At 30.5% G+C, this 17,670-nt stretch overlaps 1 protein-coding gene across 4 annotated transcripts in view; it reads left to right on the plus strand.

Annotated features, from left to right (window-relative positions):
* The window catches only part of LOC123290403 (glutamate synthase [NADH], amyloplastic), a 45,200-nt gene that overhangs the window by 15,943 nt on the left and 11,587 nt on the right, over window positions 1-17,670 (plus strand). For 2 of the 4 annotated variants that reach the window (XM_044870570.1, XM_044870571.1), the window contains exons 2-7: window positions 9,186-9,435; window positions 11,153-11,170; window positions 14,705-14,973; window positions 15,966-16,204; window positions 16,270-16,750; window positions 16,947-17,111. In XM_044870570.1, the coding sequence (XP_044726505.1) occupies window positions 9,189-9,435; window positions 11,153-11,170; window positions 14,705-14,973; window positions 15,966-16,204; window positions 16,270-16,750; window positions 16,947-17,111 (1,419 nt within the window). In that variant the 5' untranslated portion in view covers window positions 9,186-9,188. The remainder of the gene's footprint in view (window positions 1-9,185; window positions 9,436-11,152; window positions 11,171-14,704; window positions 14,974-15,965; window positions 16,205-16,269; window positions 16,751-16,946; window positions 17,112-17,670) is intronic. The other 2 variants (XM_044870572.1, XM_044870573.1) reach the window with 1 other exon arrangement.

Here is a 17,670-nt window from a genome sequence, read left to right on the forward strand (position 1 = left end):
ACTCACAAATTCATGAATGTTCAGTTAGTTTTTTGAAAAAATCTTAAATCTAGTTTTTTTTTTTTAGAATTAAAAAACTTGTTAAAAACACAACAAACCGAAACCTTTCCTATGCTCTCCATGTTAATTATTCGAACTTTAATTGTATTTAACTCGAGTTAGAGAAGGTAAATCGACTTCAAATTTTTTTGGTTAATGTATTATTATATTCCTAATAAGAATACACAACTTTAGAATTTTCTGTCGATATGCCCATAGCAAGACAACAATCTTAAAACAGATCATTCAAAATCTTGTACCTTCGTTGATTGGCGAACCTGGTCAATCAATGAATAGGTCTCTGTCCTGATGTCTATTTCAATGTATCTTTCGCTAAAAATTAAAATTATTCGAGAATAGACGACATGAAAGATATAAGCATCTTTTTCTTGCAAAACAACTTTTGATATGTAGTCTATATGTCAGTCGCAAGTTATGACGTCACCACGTGCTTTTTCCTCTCTTTCTATTTGTACATTTAAATCCTTCATTTTTTCGTAGTTTTTGATGTTACACAAAAATTAATTTCACGCGATGTTTTGGCTCGATAACGAACGTAGGCAACAAAAAATGTTAGGACGAAAACCTACTATATCATATTTTTTATTCTCGGCTATGCATTTTTTTCTACTCTTTTTTACCTTGATTGGACTAATCATATCAGTGGAGCAAAAAATTTGTATTAACTAGAAAAGTACATTATAAGTGACGTAATGTTTAAATTAATTTTTAGTCAGATAAATTGTAGGAACATTTTGCTAAATTTGCTGATAAATGGTGTGATTTTTTTATCTGAAAAAGTAAATAAACCATTTTACTATCGTTCGTGAGTCTTATCCAAAATTCCACGGATTTTCATCGAATAGTTTTTCGTTTTTCTAATATTAAACCTTGAATGCTTTCGACCATTTAAAAAAAAAACTTTCTACTGTTTCGAACTGTAATTTTTTATGATGTCCTGGAAAGTTTTGTTTTATTGAGTTATAGTTTCCATATGGAAATATGTAGAATGATATCATATAGTTTCCATATGGAAATCGTTTTTATACTTTGTTCACATGCTTGACACGAAACTAATAAAAATGTTTATTATTAAATATTTTAAATATACGGGGGCGTAGAAACTGTCATTTCTGTAGCAACAATTTCCTGCTCCTCTAACTACACTTTGTTATTCACCAATTATGATCATTTCGTGACCAATTAGGCTGTCTTTTTTAAACCCCAAATTTTCGCAACTTCGGGTTGCGAAGTTTCGGGTCGCTAAAAAATGAAGCTCGTTCTTGAAATTTTAAACTCCTACTAAAACTGGCAGTATTACTGATCAATTATAATCATTTCGTGACCAACTGGCCTGTTATGTTTAGACTTTCTAGTTGAAGTACAAATTTTCAACTCTCTATCTTTGATAATATTGGAGAAAATGGACTCCAAAACTTTTGCCATAATGATATTTACGAAAAAATGTTTCAGATAAAAGTTGTTTATTTTTTCATTTGGACATTTTTTATACATAAAATTGTGTTCTATCTCTTACGGTTTACAGATCCAAGATCCAATTGACTTTTTACTTCCTGAGCACGCAAATTTCAACTCAATGCCCCTTTCGTTTTAGAGTTATCGTGTAGACGGGTTGACGGACAAACAGAAATGAACCAATGGGGTGGTTTTACAGCTGTACACAAAATTTTGTTCGTATAATCAATAATTCGAAGCGTTACAAGCTTGGGACTAAAATTAGTATACCTTGTTATGTATGTCATTTATGACAGGGTATAAAAGTTCGAAAAGTTAAGTAAACAATAATTCACTCATTCATAGCAAAATATGCATCAGCTATAAACTTTATAAAGAGGCTATAAACATTATAATATTACGTGTTTATAAAATCGCTTGTATTATTAGAATTAGAAAATTTTCCAAAGCATTCAAATTAACATAATGCCACAATTATTGTATTGACAGTTTATAGTAATCCATCCTACAGAAAAAACGATGATAAATAAATATTTATTTTGTATTTTCCTTGACTAGCTGTATGAATATAAGCAGATCATTTACTACCTTATTATCATATTACAAAAAAATTCAGAGTTCCATCACTAAAGTTATATTTCCCCTTCATTTAATGTTTCTTAACGTAGCATTATAAGTAAAACAGTCGGCAAAGTCTATTTGCTGACTTCAGAGCACAATACAATCTCTGCTATGTACATTTTACAAGTGACAACTGCAAGTCGAATATAATTTGCTCCCGAAAATCGATATGAACAAATAAAAATTACTGAAAAATATTTGCTCATCGATATAGTACATAAGTCTATATTTTTGGAGAAAATGTGACTAAAATGAAATAAATTTTCTATCATGTCACGAATATATGTTTATATGTCGTTAGATAATAAGGTAAAACGCTTGAATTGTAGGTTTAACTCGTGTCAATTTAACAAATTTATTTACTTTACGTAGAGTCAATCAGGTTTGCAAATATGGAAATAATCATAAATATTGAATAAAACACTGGATGCAATTCGCACCGTGTGTGAGTTTTATTGGAGGCGTTTCCATGCTAACGATACACTACTTTAATTATAGAATTGTATGGATGCATATATAATTATATGGATTGCATTTATGACTTACATTGAAAATTTAATATTATTGTCTCACAAATTTAAATAAATAATTATGATAATTTACATTTAAAAAATAATATTTATGCAATTTGATTTCTTATTTTTTCACAATTTTTTATGCATTAAATTTAATTAATTAGTGTTTTTTAATAATTTTAATTTGACATTTTCTATAACATTAACATGTAAATAATTGCAAATTAGTCATAACAGCATCTTTATCGCCAAAATTTTTCACTGGAAGCGCTGGCATCGATTTTATTGTCCCTACCATGACTACACATACACAACGAATAGCAGAAACGTGCTGAATAAATGATATAATTCTTAGACAAAAAGTCCTTGAGAGTTTTCGATGTGAACACGTTTATTGATTAAAATTTATTAATGACCCAGAATTAAAATAAATAACATTTACGTTGCAAATTATTAGGTATGCATATGTGAATTTACATATGTATATTTGTAACTGTCATTACTCTAAGCAAGTATAGATAGATTAAAGTTCAAAGACATTTTGTTTTCAAGTCAAATTAATTGACAAAATGCAATGAATATTTGTATTGATTTTTTTTGTTAATTATTGCAAATAAAAATTGTTAATAACATTACTTGTTATAGCATTTGCTTAATTCAGCAATTTTTTTACTCCACGGTAATATGTCGAAGTATATTAAGGTAGTACGAGCGCCAAGGCAAGTTTAGACTTGTGGTTGAAATTATTTGTACCTTATTTTCAACTTTGATGATGAATTTTGTTTTCATGAATGTAGACGAAAAATAAGAATTAGATTTTTCAGTATTTGCCTTATATTGTTTTTCAAGTTATAACATAATCCACCATCAGAATTAAAAATATATATATATTTTTAAAATTTGTACCCCCATTATCGTGCTCATACATCCTTAATTAGTGGGGCACAACAGTTTTTTTTTCTTCAATAATTTATTAAGGTTTTAACTGTAAACTTCTTTTTATTCTTATATTACAAGCTTTTATTTAACTTGCAATGTTTGTATTATATGTACTATCTTTTGCTCACGACTTCGCTCGTGATAATGATTCATTCCAATAAATTCCATAAATGATTCATTTAGAGAACCTATCTTTACCTCACTTATCCGCTCTATATACTACTCGTAATATACACATAGTCAACTTTGAAAATCCGCTATCCTATAATCTGCTTGTCCTCGCTTAGCTTGTGGACTAAGAGCCAGCGCTTGCCAGACATACGTTAAGGTATAAAAGCTGAAATTTTTTTTACGTATTCTCACTGGTGTAGGGACCAATCGTTGGGGACTACAAACCTTGACTAACGGTTCCTTCGGTAGGTAGCAGGTAATCAGGGGCGCAGTACCCGAGCTCTCTCACGTTAAAGTATAAAAGCTGAAATTCACAGAGAGTGTTCAAATGACCATTTTAAGTCAATATTGAAAAAGACAGATCAATCCGAAGGGGCTAACACTCCCCCAGACGTGGTAGAAGGTCAAATGCAAAAATACACAATTATCTACATTTTCTTCCATGATTATGAACTTATTTCACTGCAAGAGTTATTTTATTATTTAAATATGTTCAGTATCACGTACTGAATGTAAAAGCACAAAATCCTTACAAAAATAAGCGGGGGAAGTGCCTCCATTTTAAGGAAAACCGTTTTAGGCTATATCTCCATAACCGTGCGCTTTAGACCAAAAATGGTAATAAGTTTTATTGTAGATAATTAAATTACCTACTTTTTTGTAAACTAATTTTTTTTGTATCACTAACCGTTTATGACTTATACAACTATGACGATTTACTTATTGAATATTTGATTTTGATATGTCTTCTAATGTTAGTTGGATGGATTGATATGTCTTTTTCAATATTAACTTAAAATGGTCATTTGAACACTCTGTGTGAATTTCAGCTTTTATACTTTAACGTGAGAGAGCTCGGGTTCTGCGCCCCTGATTACCTGCTACCTACCGAAGGAACCGTTAGTCAAGGTTTGTAGTCCCCAACGATTGGTCCCTACACCAGTGAGAATACGTAAAAAAAATTTCAGCTTTTATACTTTAACGTATGTCTAGCAGGCGCTGGCTCTTAGTCTATTGTCCCTTATAAGCATCAACGTTATTGCTATCTCCTTGAAAAAAGTAAACTTTTGTCTCAAATCATGATAATTTTTTTCATTTCTAACTTCAAAAATAACAACGTTTTATATAAACATTCATCCCCTATTTTACTTCCTTGAAGAATTTTTGAAAATAGTCAATACAGTAAACTTTTATTTTGAACCATGAGCTCAAATATATCGTTTTTTACATTTGTAACTTCAAAATTGACCACGTTTAATACAAACTTTCAATCCTCATTTTAATGCCTTAGGGGATGAATATTCAAAACTCCCTTTTTAGAGCACACTTACGTCATTTAAGGAACGTTTGCGCAAAATTTCATGATTCGATCATTCAGCCAGTCAGTTTCTTCTTTTATGTATAAATATGCCATTATGCCAACGTAATATTATAATTTCCGTCAGATTATGTAAGCTTATTTTTATGCACTCATCTAAGAACATTATCAACTAAAAAAAACCAGAATGATATTTCAGATATCACCCGCCGTGTATTTACTTGATTGTAAACCGAGTGCTCATTTGGTGGTATCCATAGATCATAAATATTTATATTATAATAGTTTTCTATGATGGTAGCTACTTGGGGATGCATAAATTTCACTCGGGTCATCTAGTGATTGTTTTCTATCAAAGTATCAGTAAAAGAGCAAACAAATAGGTATCTGTTTTATATAACATTTTGTCTTTTATGCTCAACTAAATATCAACTAGATCTACTAATGAGGTTTGTAATATTTTGATTAATAGTAAAATTAAAAATAACACATTTACGTCATTGTATAACATTTGTTTAGACTTCCAATGATAAAAAATTAACGATTTATTAATATTTTTAATTCAAAAATATTTTATTAAATTCCGTACCAAAACTCTGCTCAGTTCTGTTCTCGCATACGAAGAAAGCAGTCCGTAAGATAAGATAGGAAAATTGCTTTCTATGAAACATTTTCAAATCATTTAACGAGTAGTTTTCGAACTACGAGCGATTAAAGCTACACATATAATATAGTTATAGTGTCATATATAAAATGGAATAATCATCAATTATTTAGACCTGTTGCTTGAAAATGGGGACGTCGAAAAGTTTCCTAATTGCATTAGAATTCGAGATATAAGCGAAAATGTCTAAATATTTTCCTGATTCAAGATAATAACAAATTTTTAAGCAGTCAAATACTTATTTTATAGCATTTAGTACTGAGGTCGTATAGGCTCAAAAAATATTTACTTCTTATGAAAACATCAACCGCCAAGTAAACACGTCTACTTCAATCCAGTAAATTTTTATTTTACTGTGAAAACGTATTGTATGAATTAAAAGAATTTAATAATCGTGCAACATTTATACTAAGTGACAGCACTTTATTCCATTTTTTAAATAGCGTAGGTTTTAAAATGCATAAATAATTCACTGTATGTATATGTTCAGGAATTTTAATAATTATTTTTCTGCTGTCAAAACAATTTTGTTTCTTTAATTCTTTGCATTGCTTGTATTTAATATTCATGCAATAATAAATGTTATTGGTCTTAATCATACACGGAAATTTTTGAATGAAAAAATAATTATCAAATCATTATTAAATGAACCGAATAAATAAATTTGTTGATAATATTTATAAAACTAATCTCCATGAAGGGTGTTCCAATGAGATTGTAACATTCAATTTTAGAATAAAGTGCATTATTTATTTAAAAAACTAGCTGTGAACTACCCGCGTCACCGTTGAACTTCAATTTTAAATGCAAAAATTATTGTGTTATAACCTTTACTTCATATGCCGTCACAAATCCTCCTTTTGCCCACATTTATGGTTGCATAGATGGGAAGTATCTATTCAATGTCAAGTCCAACGACATCAAAGTCATCAAATTTGAATGCATAGAATGCAAGACGTAAAAAAAGTAATTTTCCAAGATGGCGACGAAAGGGTTAATTTCCCGAATACGCAAAGATCAGATTTAAGGTCTCCAAATAACCCCTTATTAAATGAATGAATAAAAAAATCTGGTGTTAAAACTTTTGGGTCATCTCTCTACGATTTACGTAAGTGCACTGGACTGACTATGAGAGGAATTTGCGGGGCTCAGTTGTGGAGTTGTAGTGGAATATGAGTGGAACACACAACAAACTACACTTTCTTTTGTTTTTTATGTATATTGATTATTCGAGTTATAGAAACAACCAATACTTGTCAAAAAGTAGCACTAGAGAATCTGGCCCAAATATTGTTTTTTAACTTTTTGTTTGTTATTTCAACAATATAATAATTTTAAGTTCAGATTATTCGAAATGAACTTTTAATAAGAATTAATCAATTGGTTTATTTTTAACACACAAGTTTTATCTGCGCATAATAATTCTTTTAACAATTGATTAATTCTTATTTTAATAAATAAATTCATTCTTAAGTATAATCAAATGCGTTAGGAAATAATTAAATAACTCCTAGTCTTTTAATAATTGTTATCATAATAATCCTTACTAATATTATAAATGCGAAAGTAACCTTGTCACTCTGCCTACTTGACTTTCAAAAATGGTTCGCCTTTTTTTCATCAAAAAAACGATCTAAAATTTTTTGACGGAAAAGGGTTATAAATCTCAATACATAAACTGCATAACGAACGAGAAGCCTTAGCGAAGTCAATCTCTGCTTTAAATGATAGTACAGAGAACCCGTGGTAATTCGACAAACGTTTTACAAGGTGGTATCGAATTAATAGAGTACTGCCACAACCCCCCTGTAGTCCGGAACTTTTTGAAGCTTTGAGATCCTATTGAAAATGGTGGTAAAAAATTAAAAAATTCTTGTAAACTCGATTGTTTTCTTTCCAGTATTCCGAATTCGTGTTATATTATTTCTAATTTTGAACTTTTTTTACGATCACTATCGACAATCGGGTATTGGAATTGTCATACATAAATCACTTATTTATCAGAGGAAAAAATTAAGTATTCAACATGTGTTATAATTTTAATTATTTATTATAATTTATCGACATCTTTTATTTCCATTTGACATAAGCATATATATTTTATTTACTGAATGAATCCATTTACTTGAAAAATTATTTTAAATACGTCACTTATTGCGTAATATTTATCTCTAAGATAGTGGAACCAGTGATTGCTCACATTAAAAAAAAATAAGTATTCAATGATTAATTAATTTCATATTTCATATGGACATGCGTAAAAACTATCACAGACAAAAAGGCAATCACACCCATACACAAATACGTCGTAATTTTAAATAATTTTAACTATTTTAACTAAATAATTTTAACTATTTTTCTTTAATTATATTCAGTACTGGATTTAGGCTTAGGCACGTGAGGCAGTTGCCTAAGGCGGCAAAATTTTAAAGGCGAAATAAATCAAGGGCAATTTCAGTATTTTCATTAAACGTATTGAATAATCTAATATTGAATTTACTTTTTAATTTGCCGCAATGTTAATTTTTTAATAGATCAATAGGATTTTATCAATGTTAGTCTTGATTTGTGGCGTCATCAGAATACAAAAAATTTAATTTTTCTTTATCACATCCAAATTTTTTCCAATTTTGATTAATGAAGTATGTAACCCTACTAAATTTGGGCCATACTTTTTAAATTTGTAATCAAAATTAACATAGCTGTATTAGATTTCAAGAATGTGGAGTCCTGGTCCCGGAATTAAGCACATAAGTGATAGCTACCTATATAAAAATTGACATCACAGCTGAAAAAAATGGCCCAAAAATTGTGGGTTTCAAAAAAAATTCCAATAAGATCGAATCAAATTTGCCTGTGTTATCAAAAAAAATAGAATTTTTAACTTTTTTGTAAATTAATGAGCACCTTTTACATGATTCTTTACTAACTTTTTGTTTTGCGTATAAAACATACGTTTTGATTTGCGCCTCTATTTCTTATGCGCCGGTGGCGGATGCCTCGTTTGCCACGCCCTAGTTACGGACCTGAGAGCAGCATATCAAAAAATAAATTATTGACTGTTAAAAAAGAGACCGAAAACTTCTATGGTTATCACGCATGCCCATGAATTATAAAATGAAAGTCATTGAATTTTTTTTTTAAATGCATATTATAGGACCCGGGCCATCATTGGTTCTACTCTTATAATAAACGAACCTCACGGTACTGCAATATAATTTCACCTTGTGGAAATGTTTAAAGTTTTCACCAATATACTAATTAATTTTCTAGCATACATACTAAATAATAATTCGCTAATTTTAAAAAAATCTTGCAAAAATTATTTTGCCCTGGAAACTGATATTCTATAAAAAAAATTCATTGTCTATGAAAATTTTGTCTATAACAGTATACAAATTGTAAAATACTTATTTAAAAAAATTTATTTATCTATTTTTAGAGTATGAAAACACCCGACGCACGAACTGAAACGCTGAAGAAAAATGATGAGAATGTGACAACGTTAAATAATTCGTGGGAATTTCCATCAACAAATGGTTTATATAATCCAGATCAAGAACATGAAGCATGTGGTGTTGGATTCATTGCTGCAATTGATGGACGCCGATGTCATAAAATTCTTCGTGATGCTGAAACACTTTCATTACGTATGAATCATCGTGGTGCATGTGCTTGTGATAATGATACAGGTATTTAATTATAAAATATCTTACAATCCAACTTTTATAAATACTTTAGAGAAACTACTTCGAATGAATGTCCTAAACATCCTTCAATTCATTATTGATTATTACATAATTACTTCATTCTTTATCAGTGTTCATTTTTTTCATAATTTGTAATGTTTTAAAAAAAATAAGTACCCAATAAGTTGGAATGGACCTAACTATAGCAGTGGATTGTACATATGGTCTACGGCTTCGGGCCAATTTACTTTATTTTATCAAACACAAAATAACGCTCGAAAAAATTAATACCCTATATTTTCGCCAATTTATGCTTCAGAACGGTTACGTAGAGAGATTTAAAAACTCAAAATATAAAGCAAAAAAAAATTTAATAACAGCTGTGAGATTTTCTTCTCATCATTTCAGTAAAGTCGGTTAAAAAAACCGCAATTCGGGTGGCTTCGTTATGCTTCGGCTATTCCCGTACATTCTGTGCTTTCAATAAATTATAAGTGACATTATCGTAAAGGTTTTGGGAATGCGAAACAGTGGTCTTTTTTCTCCTTTTTTAGTCTTCGTAAATGCATTTCGGGCCTATTTCGAAGGCCCAATGGGCAATTTTTCCTTTTCCATTGCTAAAATCCGCCACCACGAGTATCTTCTCCACATTTAAGTGATTACGTGTATAGTTCAGTAGCTATTTTGGCTTGTATGATACCGCAATCACTGTTGCCACTTCGATGGTAGCCATAGCAATGAAAGCTTCACTTTGCAAACTCTGATGAGGATACGCCACGAGAGTGTTGGTGGGGGATAAAACAAATGGCAATTAATTATGAATATTCCAGATATTTTACACTTTATTATTGTACAATCCATTTCAGAGCTGGGTCTGTTTTTCTCGGTAGATTATGTTGGTTTGCTTAGTTTCTCTTAAAGTAGCTAATTACGCTTGTGCAGTTTAAACAGTTCAAGTAAAATAGAAAGAAGCGAAATCTCGTTACAATATAAAAAATTAAGCAAACGAACACATCTATAATTGATAGGGTAAAGTGGAATAATTGTTGACATACTACATATATAGTACAGTAAAGATGTTTAAAAAAATCGGCTAATTCAAGGAAAATGAAATAAACCACTCACTTTTTGCTAAAACCTGGTGAAATGTATTTCTTAGGTGTCAAATATCAATCGAAAATTTGAGCTAATCACGCAAATATTTTTATCAGTTAATAAACAATAAATTGTTAATTAAATTAAACGGTCTATGTAAAAATTAATAAATAGGCAACTTGTATTATGTGTATGTGAGTATTTGTCAAATAATCGAAAAACTATTATGCATATATAACATATACGTTATACAAGTTGACTATTTATTAATTTTTTAAGTCAACTTTTACATGGACCGTTTCATTTAATTATTAATTTTATTGTATATTAACAAATAGAAACATTTGCGCAACTAACTCATTTACGAATGATATGTGACACTTAAGAAACACATTCCATCCGGTTTTAGGAAAAAGTGAGCGGTTTATTTCATTTTCCTTAATCTGTTCGTTCTTTGACTGCACTAATATTGTTACTGTAAGAAGTAATTTCTGCAAAGAATACGTATAAACCTTGATTTCATAGTGATTGTGATTCTCATAAAAATCAAAATTTAATAAATTATATGTTTTCAAAATTTCATCTCATATTCAAAAAATTTACTTCTTTTTCATGAAAATATCAGGACTTGGTAGCAACACAGGTAAATATTTTGAAGAACATCAAATTTTTGCACGATTAGTTTTTATACCATGCATATATGAAATATACATAGTATATTAAGTTTAGTCCCAAGTTTGTAACGCTTAAAAATAATGATGCTAGGAAAAAAATTTTATCATAGCTGTTCATAAAATCACCTAATTAGTCCATTTCCGGTTGTCCGTCCGTCCGTCCGGCCGTCCGTCCGGCCGTCCGTCCGTCCGTCTGTGGTCACGATAACTCAAAAACGAAAAAAGATATCGAGCTGAAATTTTTACAGCGTACTCAGGACGTAAAAAGTGAGGTCAAGTTCGTAAATGAGCATCATAGGTCAATTGGGTCTTGGGTCCGTGCGACCCATCTTGTAAACCGTTAGAGATAGAACAAAAGTTTAAATGTAAAAAATGTTCCTAATAAAAAAATAAAAGACTTTTGTTTGAAACATTTTTTTGTAAACATCACTGTTTACCCACGAGGGCGTTAATTAGGTGCAAATTTTATAGTATGCATTAATATAGGTGTATATCAGTGTGTGTGTGTGTGTATTTAAAAGTGAATATCTTTTGTTATTTACGTGACGTCAAAAAAACAATTGCGCATCAACACTGACTATACATTTTTGTATGTGTTATGTGATAAAGAAATCAACACTGACTATGCATGGTATTTCAACAATTAACTAAGTCAATTGTTTCTTTTCACTTGTTTTGTTTTTATTTTTAACGATCATTCATTTTATTAGTTTTATTAGACACATTTTTTTTTTATAGGTAGACATTATTAAAAGTAGTCGGAAAAAATAAGAGACAAACCAATCCTTAGGATGAATCGCTTATTGAAAATCTGGAAAAACCAGGAATGTCCAAAAATTTTTTAATTTTAGAATGTTCTTGGCCAATTTATAATGCTTTGTAACATATCACTTGTAAATCGCATAGTGTTTTTTTTTTTTTCGTACACAATTCAAACACACACTTTTGCCAAAAAGAAAAACACCCTATAGACACTCACCTCTGTTAACAAAAACTTCACTTCGAATTGTCCGTGTCCGAGTAACATATAGGGTTCTTTTTTTAAATTTGGTCAAAGAACATCATTTGTATATACGTATTCTAACTCACCATTTTGGTAGTTTGAACTACTCCTCAAGAGGGTTTAGGCGTTACATATTTATAAGGACCATGCATAAATAATGTTGATTATTCTATCACATTGCACATACAATTTATATAATACATATACTATACAATTTACGCCCTCACGGGTAAACAGTGTTGTTTACGAAAAAATGTTTCAAACAAAAGTTGTTTATTTTTTGATAAAGAACATTTTTCACATTTAAACTTTTGTTCTATCTCTAACGGTTTACAAGATGGGTCCTACGGACCAGACCCAATTGACCTATGTTGCTCATTTACGAACTCGACCTCACTTTTTACGTCCTGAATACGCTGTAAAAATTGCAGATCAATATATGTTTTCGTTTTTGAGTAATCGTGTCCCCAGACGGACGGTCGGACAACCGGAAATGGACTAATTAGGTGATTTTATGAACACCTATACCAATATTTTGTTCATAGCATCAATATTTTTAAGCGTTACAAACTTGGGACTAAACTTAGTATACCTTGCATATTACATATATGCATGGTATAAATACATGTTATGCGCATAGAGTCATCTATCGGTAAATATAACAAACCAACGCATATCTAGTCGTTATACATATGTAACGCTTAAACCCTCTGGAGGAGTAGTTTAAACTACCAAAATGGTGAGTTCGGATACGTATATACAAATAATGTTCTATTAGGTATTCTGTATTCTTTGATTTGGTATATGCTTGAAACAAAAAAGTTGTTTCGATAAAAATGTTTCAAGCAAAAAATGTTGGGTGCATACGCACACATCTTACGAAGACATTAAAGTTGATCTAAGTTTTTTTCCTCAATAAAAATATCAATCTACTCCATTGCTGGTAATAAATAGATGAACACTTTAAATTAGAAAGTTTTTGTTAATTAAAAAAGGAACATTTTTCCGCAAACCGCACAGTTTAGGCAAAAACGGAAAAAGTTTTCTCCAAAATTGTTTTTTTGTTTCAAAATTGTTATATCGTAATCAATTACTGCCTAAACTATTCGGTAAAAAATGTTTCAAGCAAAAAATATTCGCGTTTTTCTAAAGAACATCTTTCTAATTTGAAGTGTTCGTCTAAGGGTTGCCATTTATCAATCAGAGTGAGATTATAATTGAACTTGAAGAAAACTTAGATCGCAATACAAGATGTGTGCCTTTTAAACTAACATATTTCAGTAATGATAATTATGAATCAGTCATTTAGCTGGTCCAAGATATATTACAAAGTCCAGTAAAATTGGCGAAAATTTCGACCCGTGATTTTCATTACCTAACTATATATACTTTCAAATTGAATGTGAAAATATTTTTTTCCCATATTATAGGTACTATTTAATTTATGGGCAAGGGGTGGAGGTGGAGGTTTTTATTCTTAAGTTACATTGGAATCAGTCAATTTGAGTAATGTCTTTTCCTAAAACAGAATTTAGTCTGCTACAATATAATATCGATATTCTCTATGGAAAATTGATTAGTTGGATTCGTTTTTTCGGATTAACTCTTACGGCAATGTTCGATATAGAAGTTGATAAATGTTTAAAATTCGATAAATAAATTTAATCGAGGAAAATGCTTCATTCGAAAAATGTTAGTTTCAAAGGCACACGTCTTATCTCCGGAACCGAATTGGATCTAAGTTATTCTCTTATTCATAAGTGACAAACATTAGATAAACACTTTATACTAGAAAGTTGTTCTTTATAAATACGGAAACATTTTTTTTGTAAACCGAATAGTTTAGACAGTAATTGATAGCAAAAATCTAGCTTTTTGTGCATTTGTTCATTCAATTTGAACAAAAGTGATCTTTGTAGAAAAACAAACCACTTTTATTGGATTTATTGGAAAATTTTTTTCGAAGAGTACCTAGATTTCGCAGAAACAATTATACGAAACAACAATTTTGGCTAAAACTTTTCATTCCATTTTTGTCTTAACAATGCTTACGCAAGATGTGTGCGTATGCAATCCAAATTTTTTGCTGGATGCATTTTTATCGATAAAAGTTATCGATAGTTAGGCACTTGTCTAATTCACCTAATGGTTAATCCGTCACTGATTTTAGTTTGCTGTTTTTTTGAGGATTAATCCATGATTTTTACTGTACTAATTGCAGTGCAGTTATTGAATTCATTTTTAAATAAAGTAGTACTTTAGACTAACTCAAAGAATAATTAGACATTCGGATACAAAAATCTTATTAGGTAGCTTAGTTGGTAGTAATTATTTTTAGATATTAATTGGTGCTGATTACTAAATTTTCTTCGAATAGTAAAATATTCATGGACTTCTTTGGCTTTTTATTATTTTGTAAAATTATGCTTAGTGGTAGAGGAGATGGTAAAAAAACAACAAAACTTTAAAAATGTATCTTATTACTTTTTTATTATTATAGGTGATGGTGCTGGAGTTTTAACTGCAATTCCACATTCATTTTATCAATCAGTGCTACAATCATTTGATCCGGCTATAGAGTTGCCAGAATCAGGACGTTATGCCACTGGTATATTTTATTTGGATCGTATGTCACATGAAAGTTGTGAAAAAGGTGTTGCAGAATTAGCTAAATCTATTGGGTTAAACGTATTAACATGGCGTACAGTACCAACTCGAAATTCCACAATTGGACAGGTGGCTAAAAATACTGAACCATTTATGCGACAGGTAAATTATTTTAATTACTATTTCCCATTATTTGCAGCGTGAGCACTATCCCGAAAAAAAGCGGCCCATTTCCTGTTAAGTAGTACACATTTTTATCGCCAGTTGGCGGATTTATCTTATTTGAATTTTAATATTTTTATTGGACTTAGAAAATGGTAAGTACAGGCCACCTGTTAGTTGAAATTTTAACTACTGAATTTGGGTCTTCTTCTGAGTGTATGCTGGCCTGTGTGATTACTGTTTATTAGTCGTTCCCATTCTCGCAGAAACAGCCTTACTATCATGCCTTACTAAATTAGGAAGACCTCCAACAGCTGGCAATATATTATTTTGTAGCAACTCAAATATTTTTGGGAATCCAAAGATATGCCATTGAAAAATGATAATATGGGCACCCAACAATCCAGCCCAGGCATTCAGTTTCTGTGGAAACTAAGTTCGAGTACTGATATATCGATGCTGATTTGTATGAGACTAATATCGCATGATACATGGAATGTGTTTCCCATTTAATGGAAAAATGATTCATTCAGCTTCACAAAACTCCATCCTGCGATAAGGGTCCTCAGCTAAAATCTCTCGAATTTTTCCATATTTAAAATATTTTAAATTATTCCTCTTCGAAATGTTTTTAACTGTAGAGTTGTTTAGACCCAGTTCTTCACCAACTTTTGCTTGTTGATTTTTTACAGTCAGTAAATAATAAACTACCTTTTTTTGTGGGGCTCCAACTAGATAAACCCCATTTTTCAAAACAACTAATCATATGAGTATTCTATCCCTTGTAACTGCCAGATACTTTACCTTTAGTAGAGTGCTTAGTCCTACATTTCGGATAAAAAGTGCTGGAATATAAATAATTATTTTTGTTCCCCACTTTGTCGGCACAATGATATAGTTTTGACTATTTAGGAAGCTACTTTCAGTGTTTATGTCACATCTAGCAGCTGTCCAATTACTGTATTTTTAATATTTTTATTTAATTTTTGCAGATATTTCTTGTACCTATCGATGAAGGTATGTCTCAAAAGGATTTCGAACTTGCTGTTTTTATTTTGCGAAAACGTGCAAGTCATATATTTCCTAAACCTGCTGTAAGATTTTACATCTGTTCTTTATCTACGCGCACCATTGTCTATAAGGGTCAATTTACAGCTGAACAATTATGGGGCTATTTCCCAGATCTATCAGAACCTAAGTTTGATACATACTTAGCTTTGGTGCATACTAGGTAAGAAATAAACTCAATGTTTTACTTTTACGCGAATAAATGATTATTCTTATTATTATTTACAGATTTTCAACAAATACCTTCCCGTCATGGGAACGAGCACATCCTTTACGTGTCCTAGCCCATAATGGTGAAATTAACACTTTACGTGGTAACGTCAATTTCATGAAAGCTCGTGAAGGTGTTATGGCAAGTGATATTTTATCGCAAGAAAAATTAGCACAATTATACCCAGTTGTTGAGCCTGGTTTATCGGACAGTGGATCTGCCGATTGTGTACTTGAATGGTTAGTGCATTTAGGCGGTCGAAGCTTACCAGAAGCCGTTATGACAATGGTGCCAGAAGCGTGGAGTGCTGATCCAACTATGCCTGAACATAAACGTGCGTTTTATCAATGGGCTGCTTGCGCAATGGAACCATGGGACGGCCCTGCTTTAATATCGTTTACTGATGGGCGCTATATTGGTGCTATTTTGGATCGAAATGGTTTACGTCCATCCCGATTTTATATTACGAAGGATAATATGATGATTATGGCTAGTGAGGTAAATATCTTATTTCGTTTAATGCTCGAGTTCAATTAAGTTTTTACTTCGAAACCCGGTTACAATGAGTCGTTTATAAATTAATGTATGACTTAATTTTATATCACAAATGTTGCTTAGTTTGAAACAGTTAGGGTTGAGTTTATGTGAAATTTTGATTTTAACTTCAATATTTAAGACTAATATATTGTTTTAGGTTGGAGTTTATGACGTGGATCCTGCCAACGTAGAATTGAAATCTCGATTGAAACCAGGTCGTATGTTATTAGTCGATACACAGGAAGGTCGTGTAATTCAAGATATAGAATTAAAACGACACATTGCAGAAGCTAGACCACATGCTGAATGGCTAAAAGAACAGGTAATTTAAAAAAAAAATTATTATTAGATAAATCGATAATAAAAAAGGTAAATTTGTAGGTAAAAATTTTAAAAATCTAAAAGAATTTTTACAAATAATTTCAAATCAAACAACAATGACGAAAATTCGAATCTTATCGATCGATAATTTTAAAACAAAAAAGTGGCTGTTATTTCTAAATTATGTCTAAAGAAAAAAATCAGTATTATGGAGTTCCACAAATTTAGGCTCCATAAAATTAATAGATGTATATTATTATAGGATCTACCATAGATAATAAATATATTATACTATAGATAGGCATCTCTATCATCACCAAGGAAACTTGAGATTTAGTTCTCACTCTGTTCACCAGATAGCGCTTCAATCAATTGACCGCCTTTTTTAAAATACTCAATGCCAAATTCCAAATACAATTTAAATTTTTACTTTTTTTTGTTTTACTGTTTTAGAACATGTTTTGGTATCAAATTTTTATTTGAAATGCTATCAAATATCTTTTTTCCAAATTATGTGCTTAAAACAGTAAAACAAAAAATAATTAAATATTTAAAAAAAA

The sequence above is a fragment of the Chrysoperla carnea genome, chromosome 1, assembly GCF_905475395.1.
Source record: "Chrysoperla carnea chromosome 1, inChrCarn1.1, whole genome shotgun sequence".
Taxonomy (NCBI): domain Eukaryota; kingdom Metazoa; phylum Arthropoda; class Insecta; order Neuroptera; family Chrysopidae; genus Chrysoperla; species Chrysoperla carnea.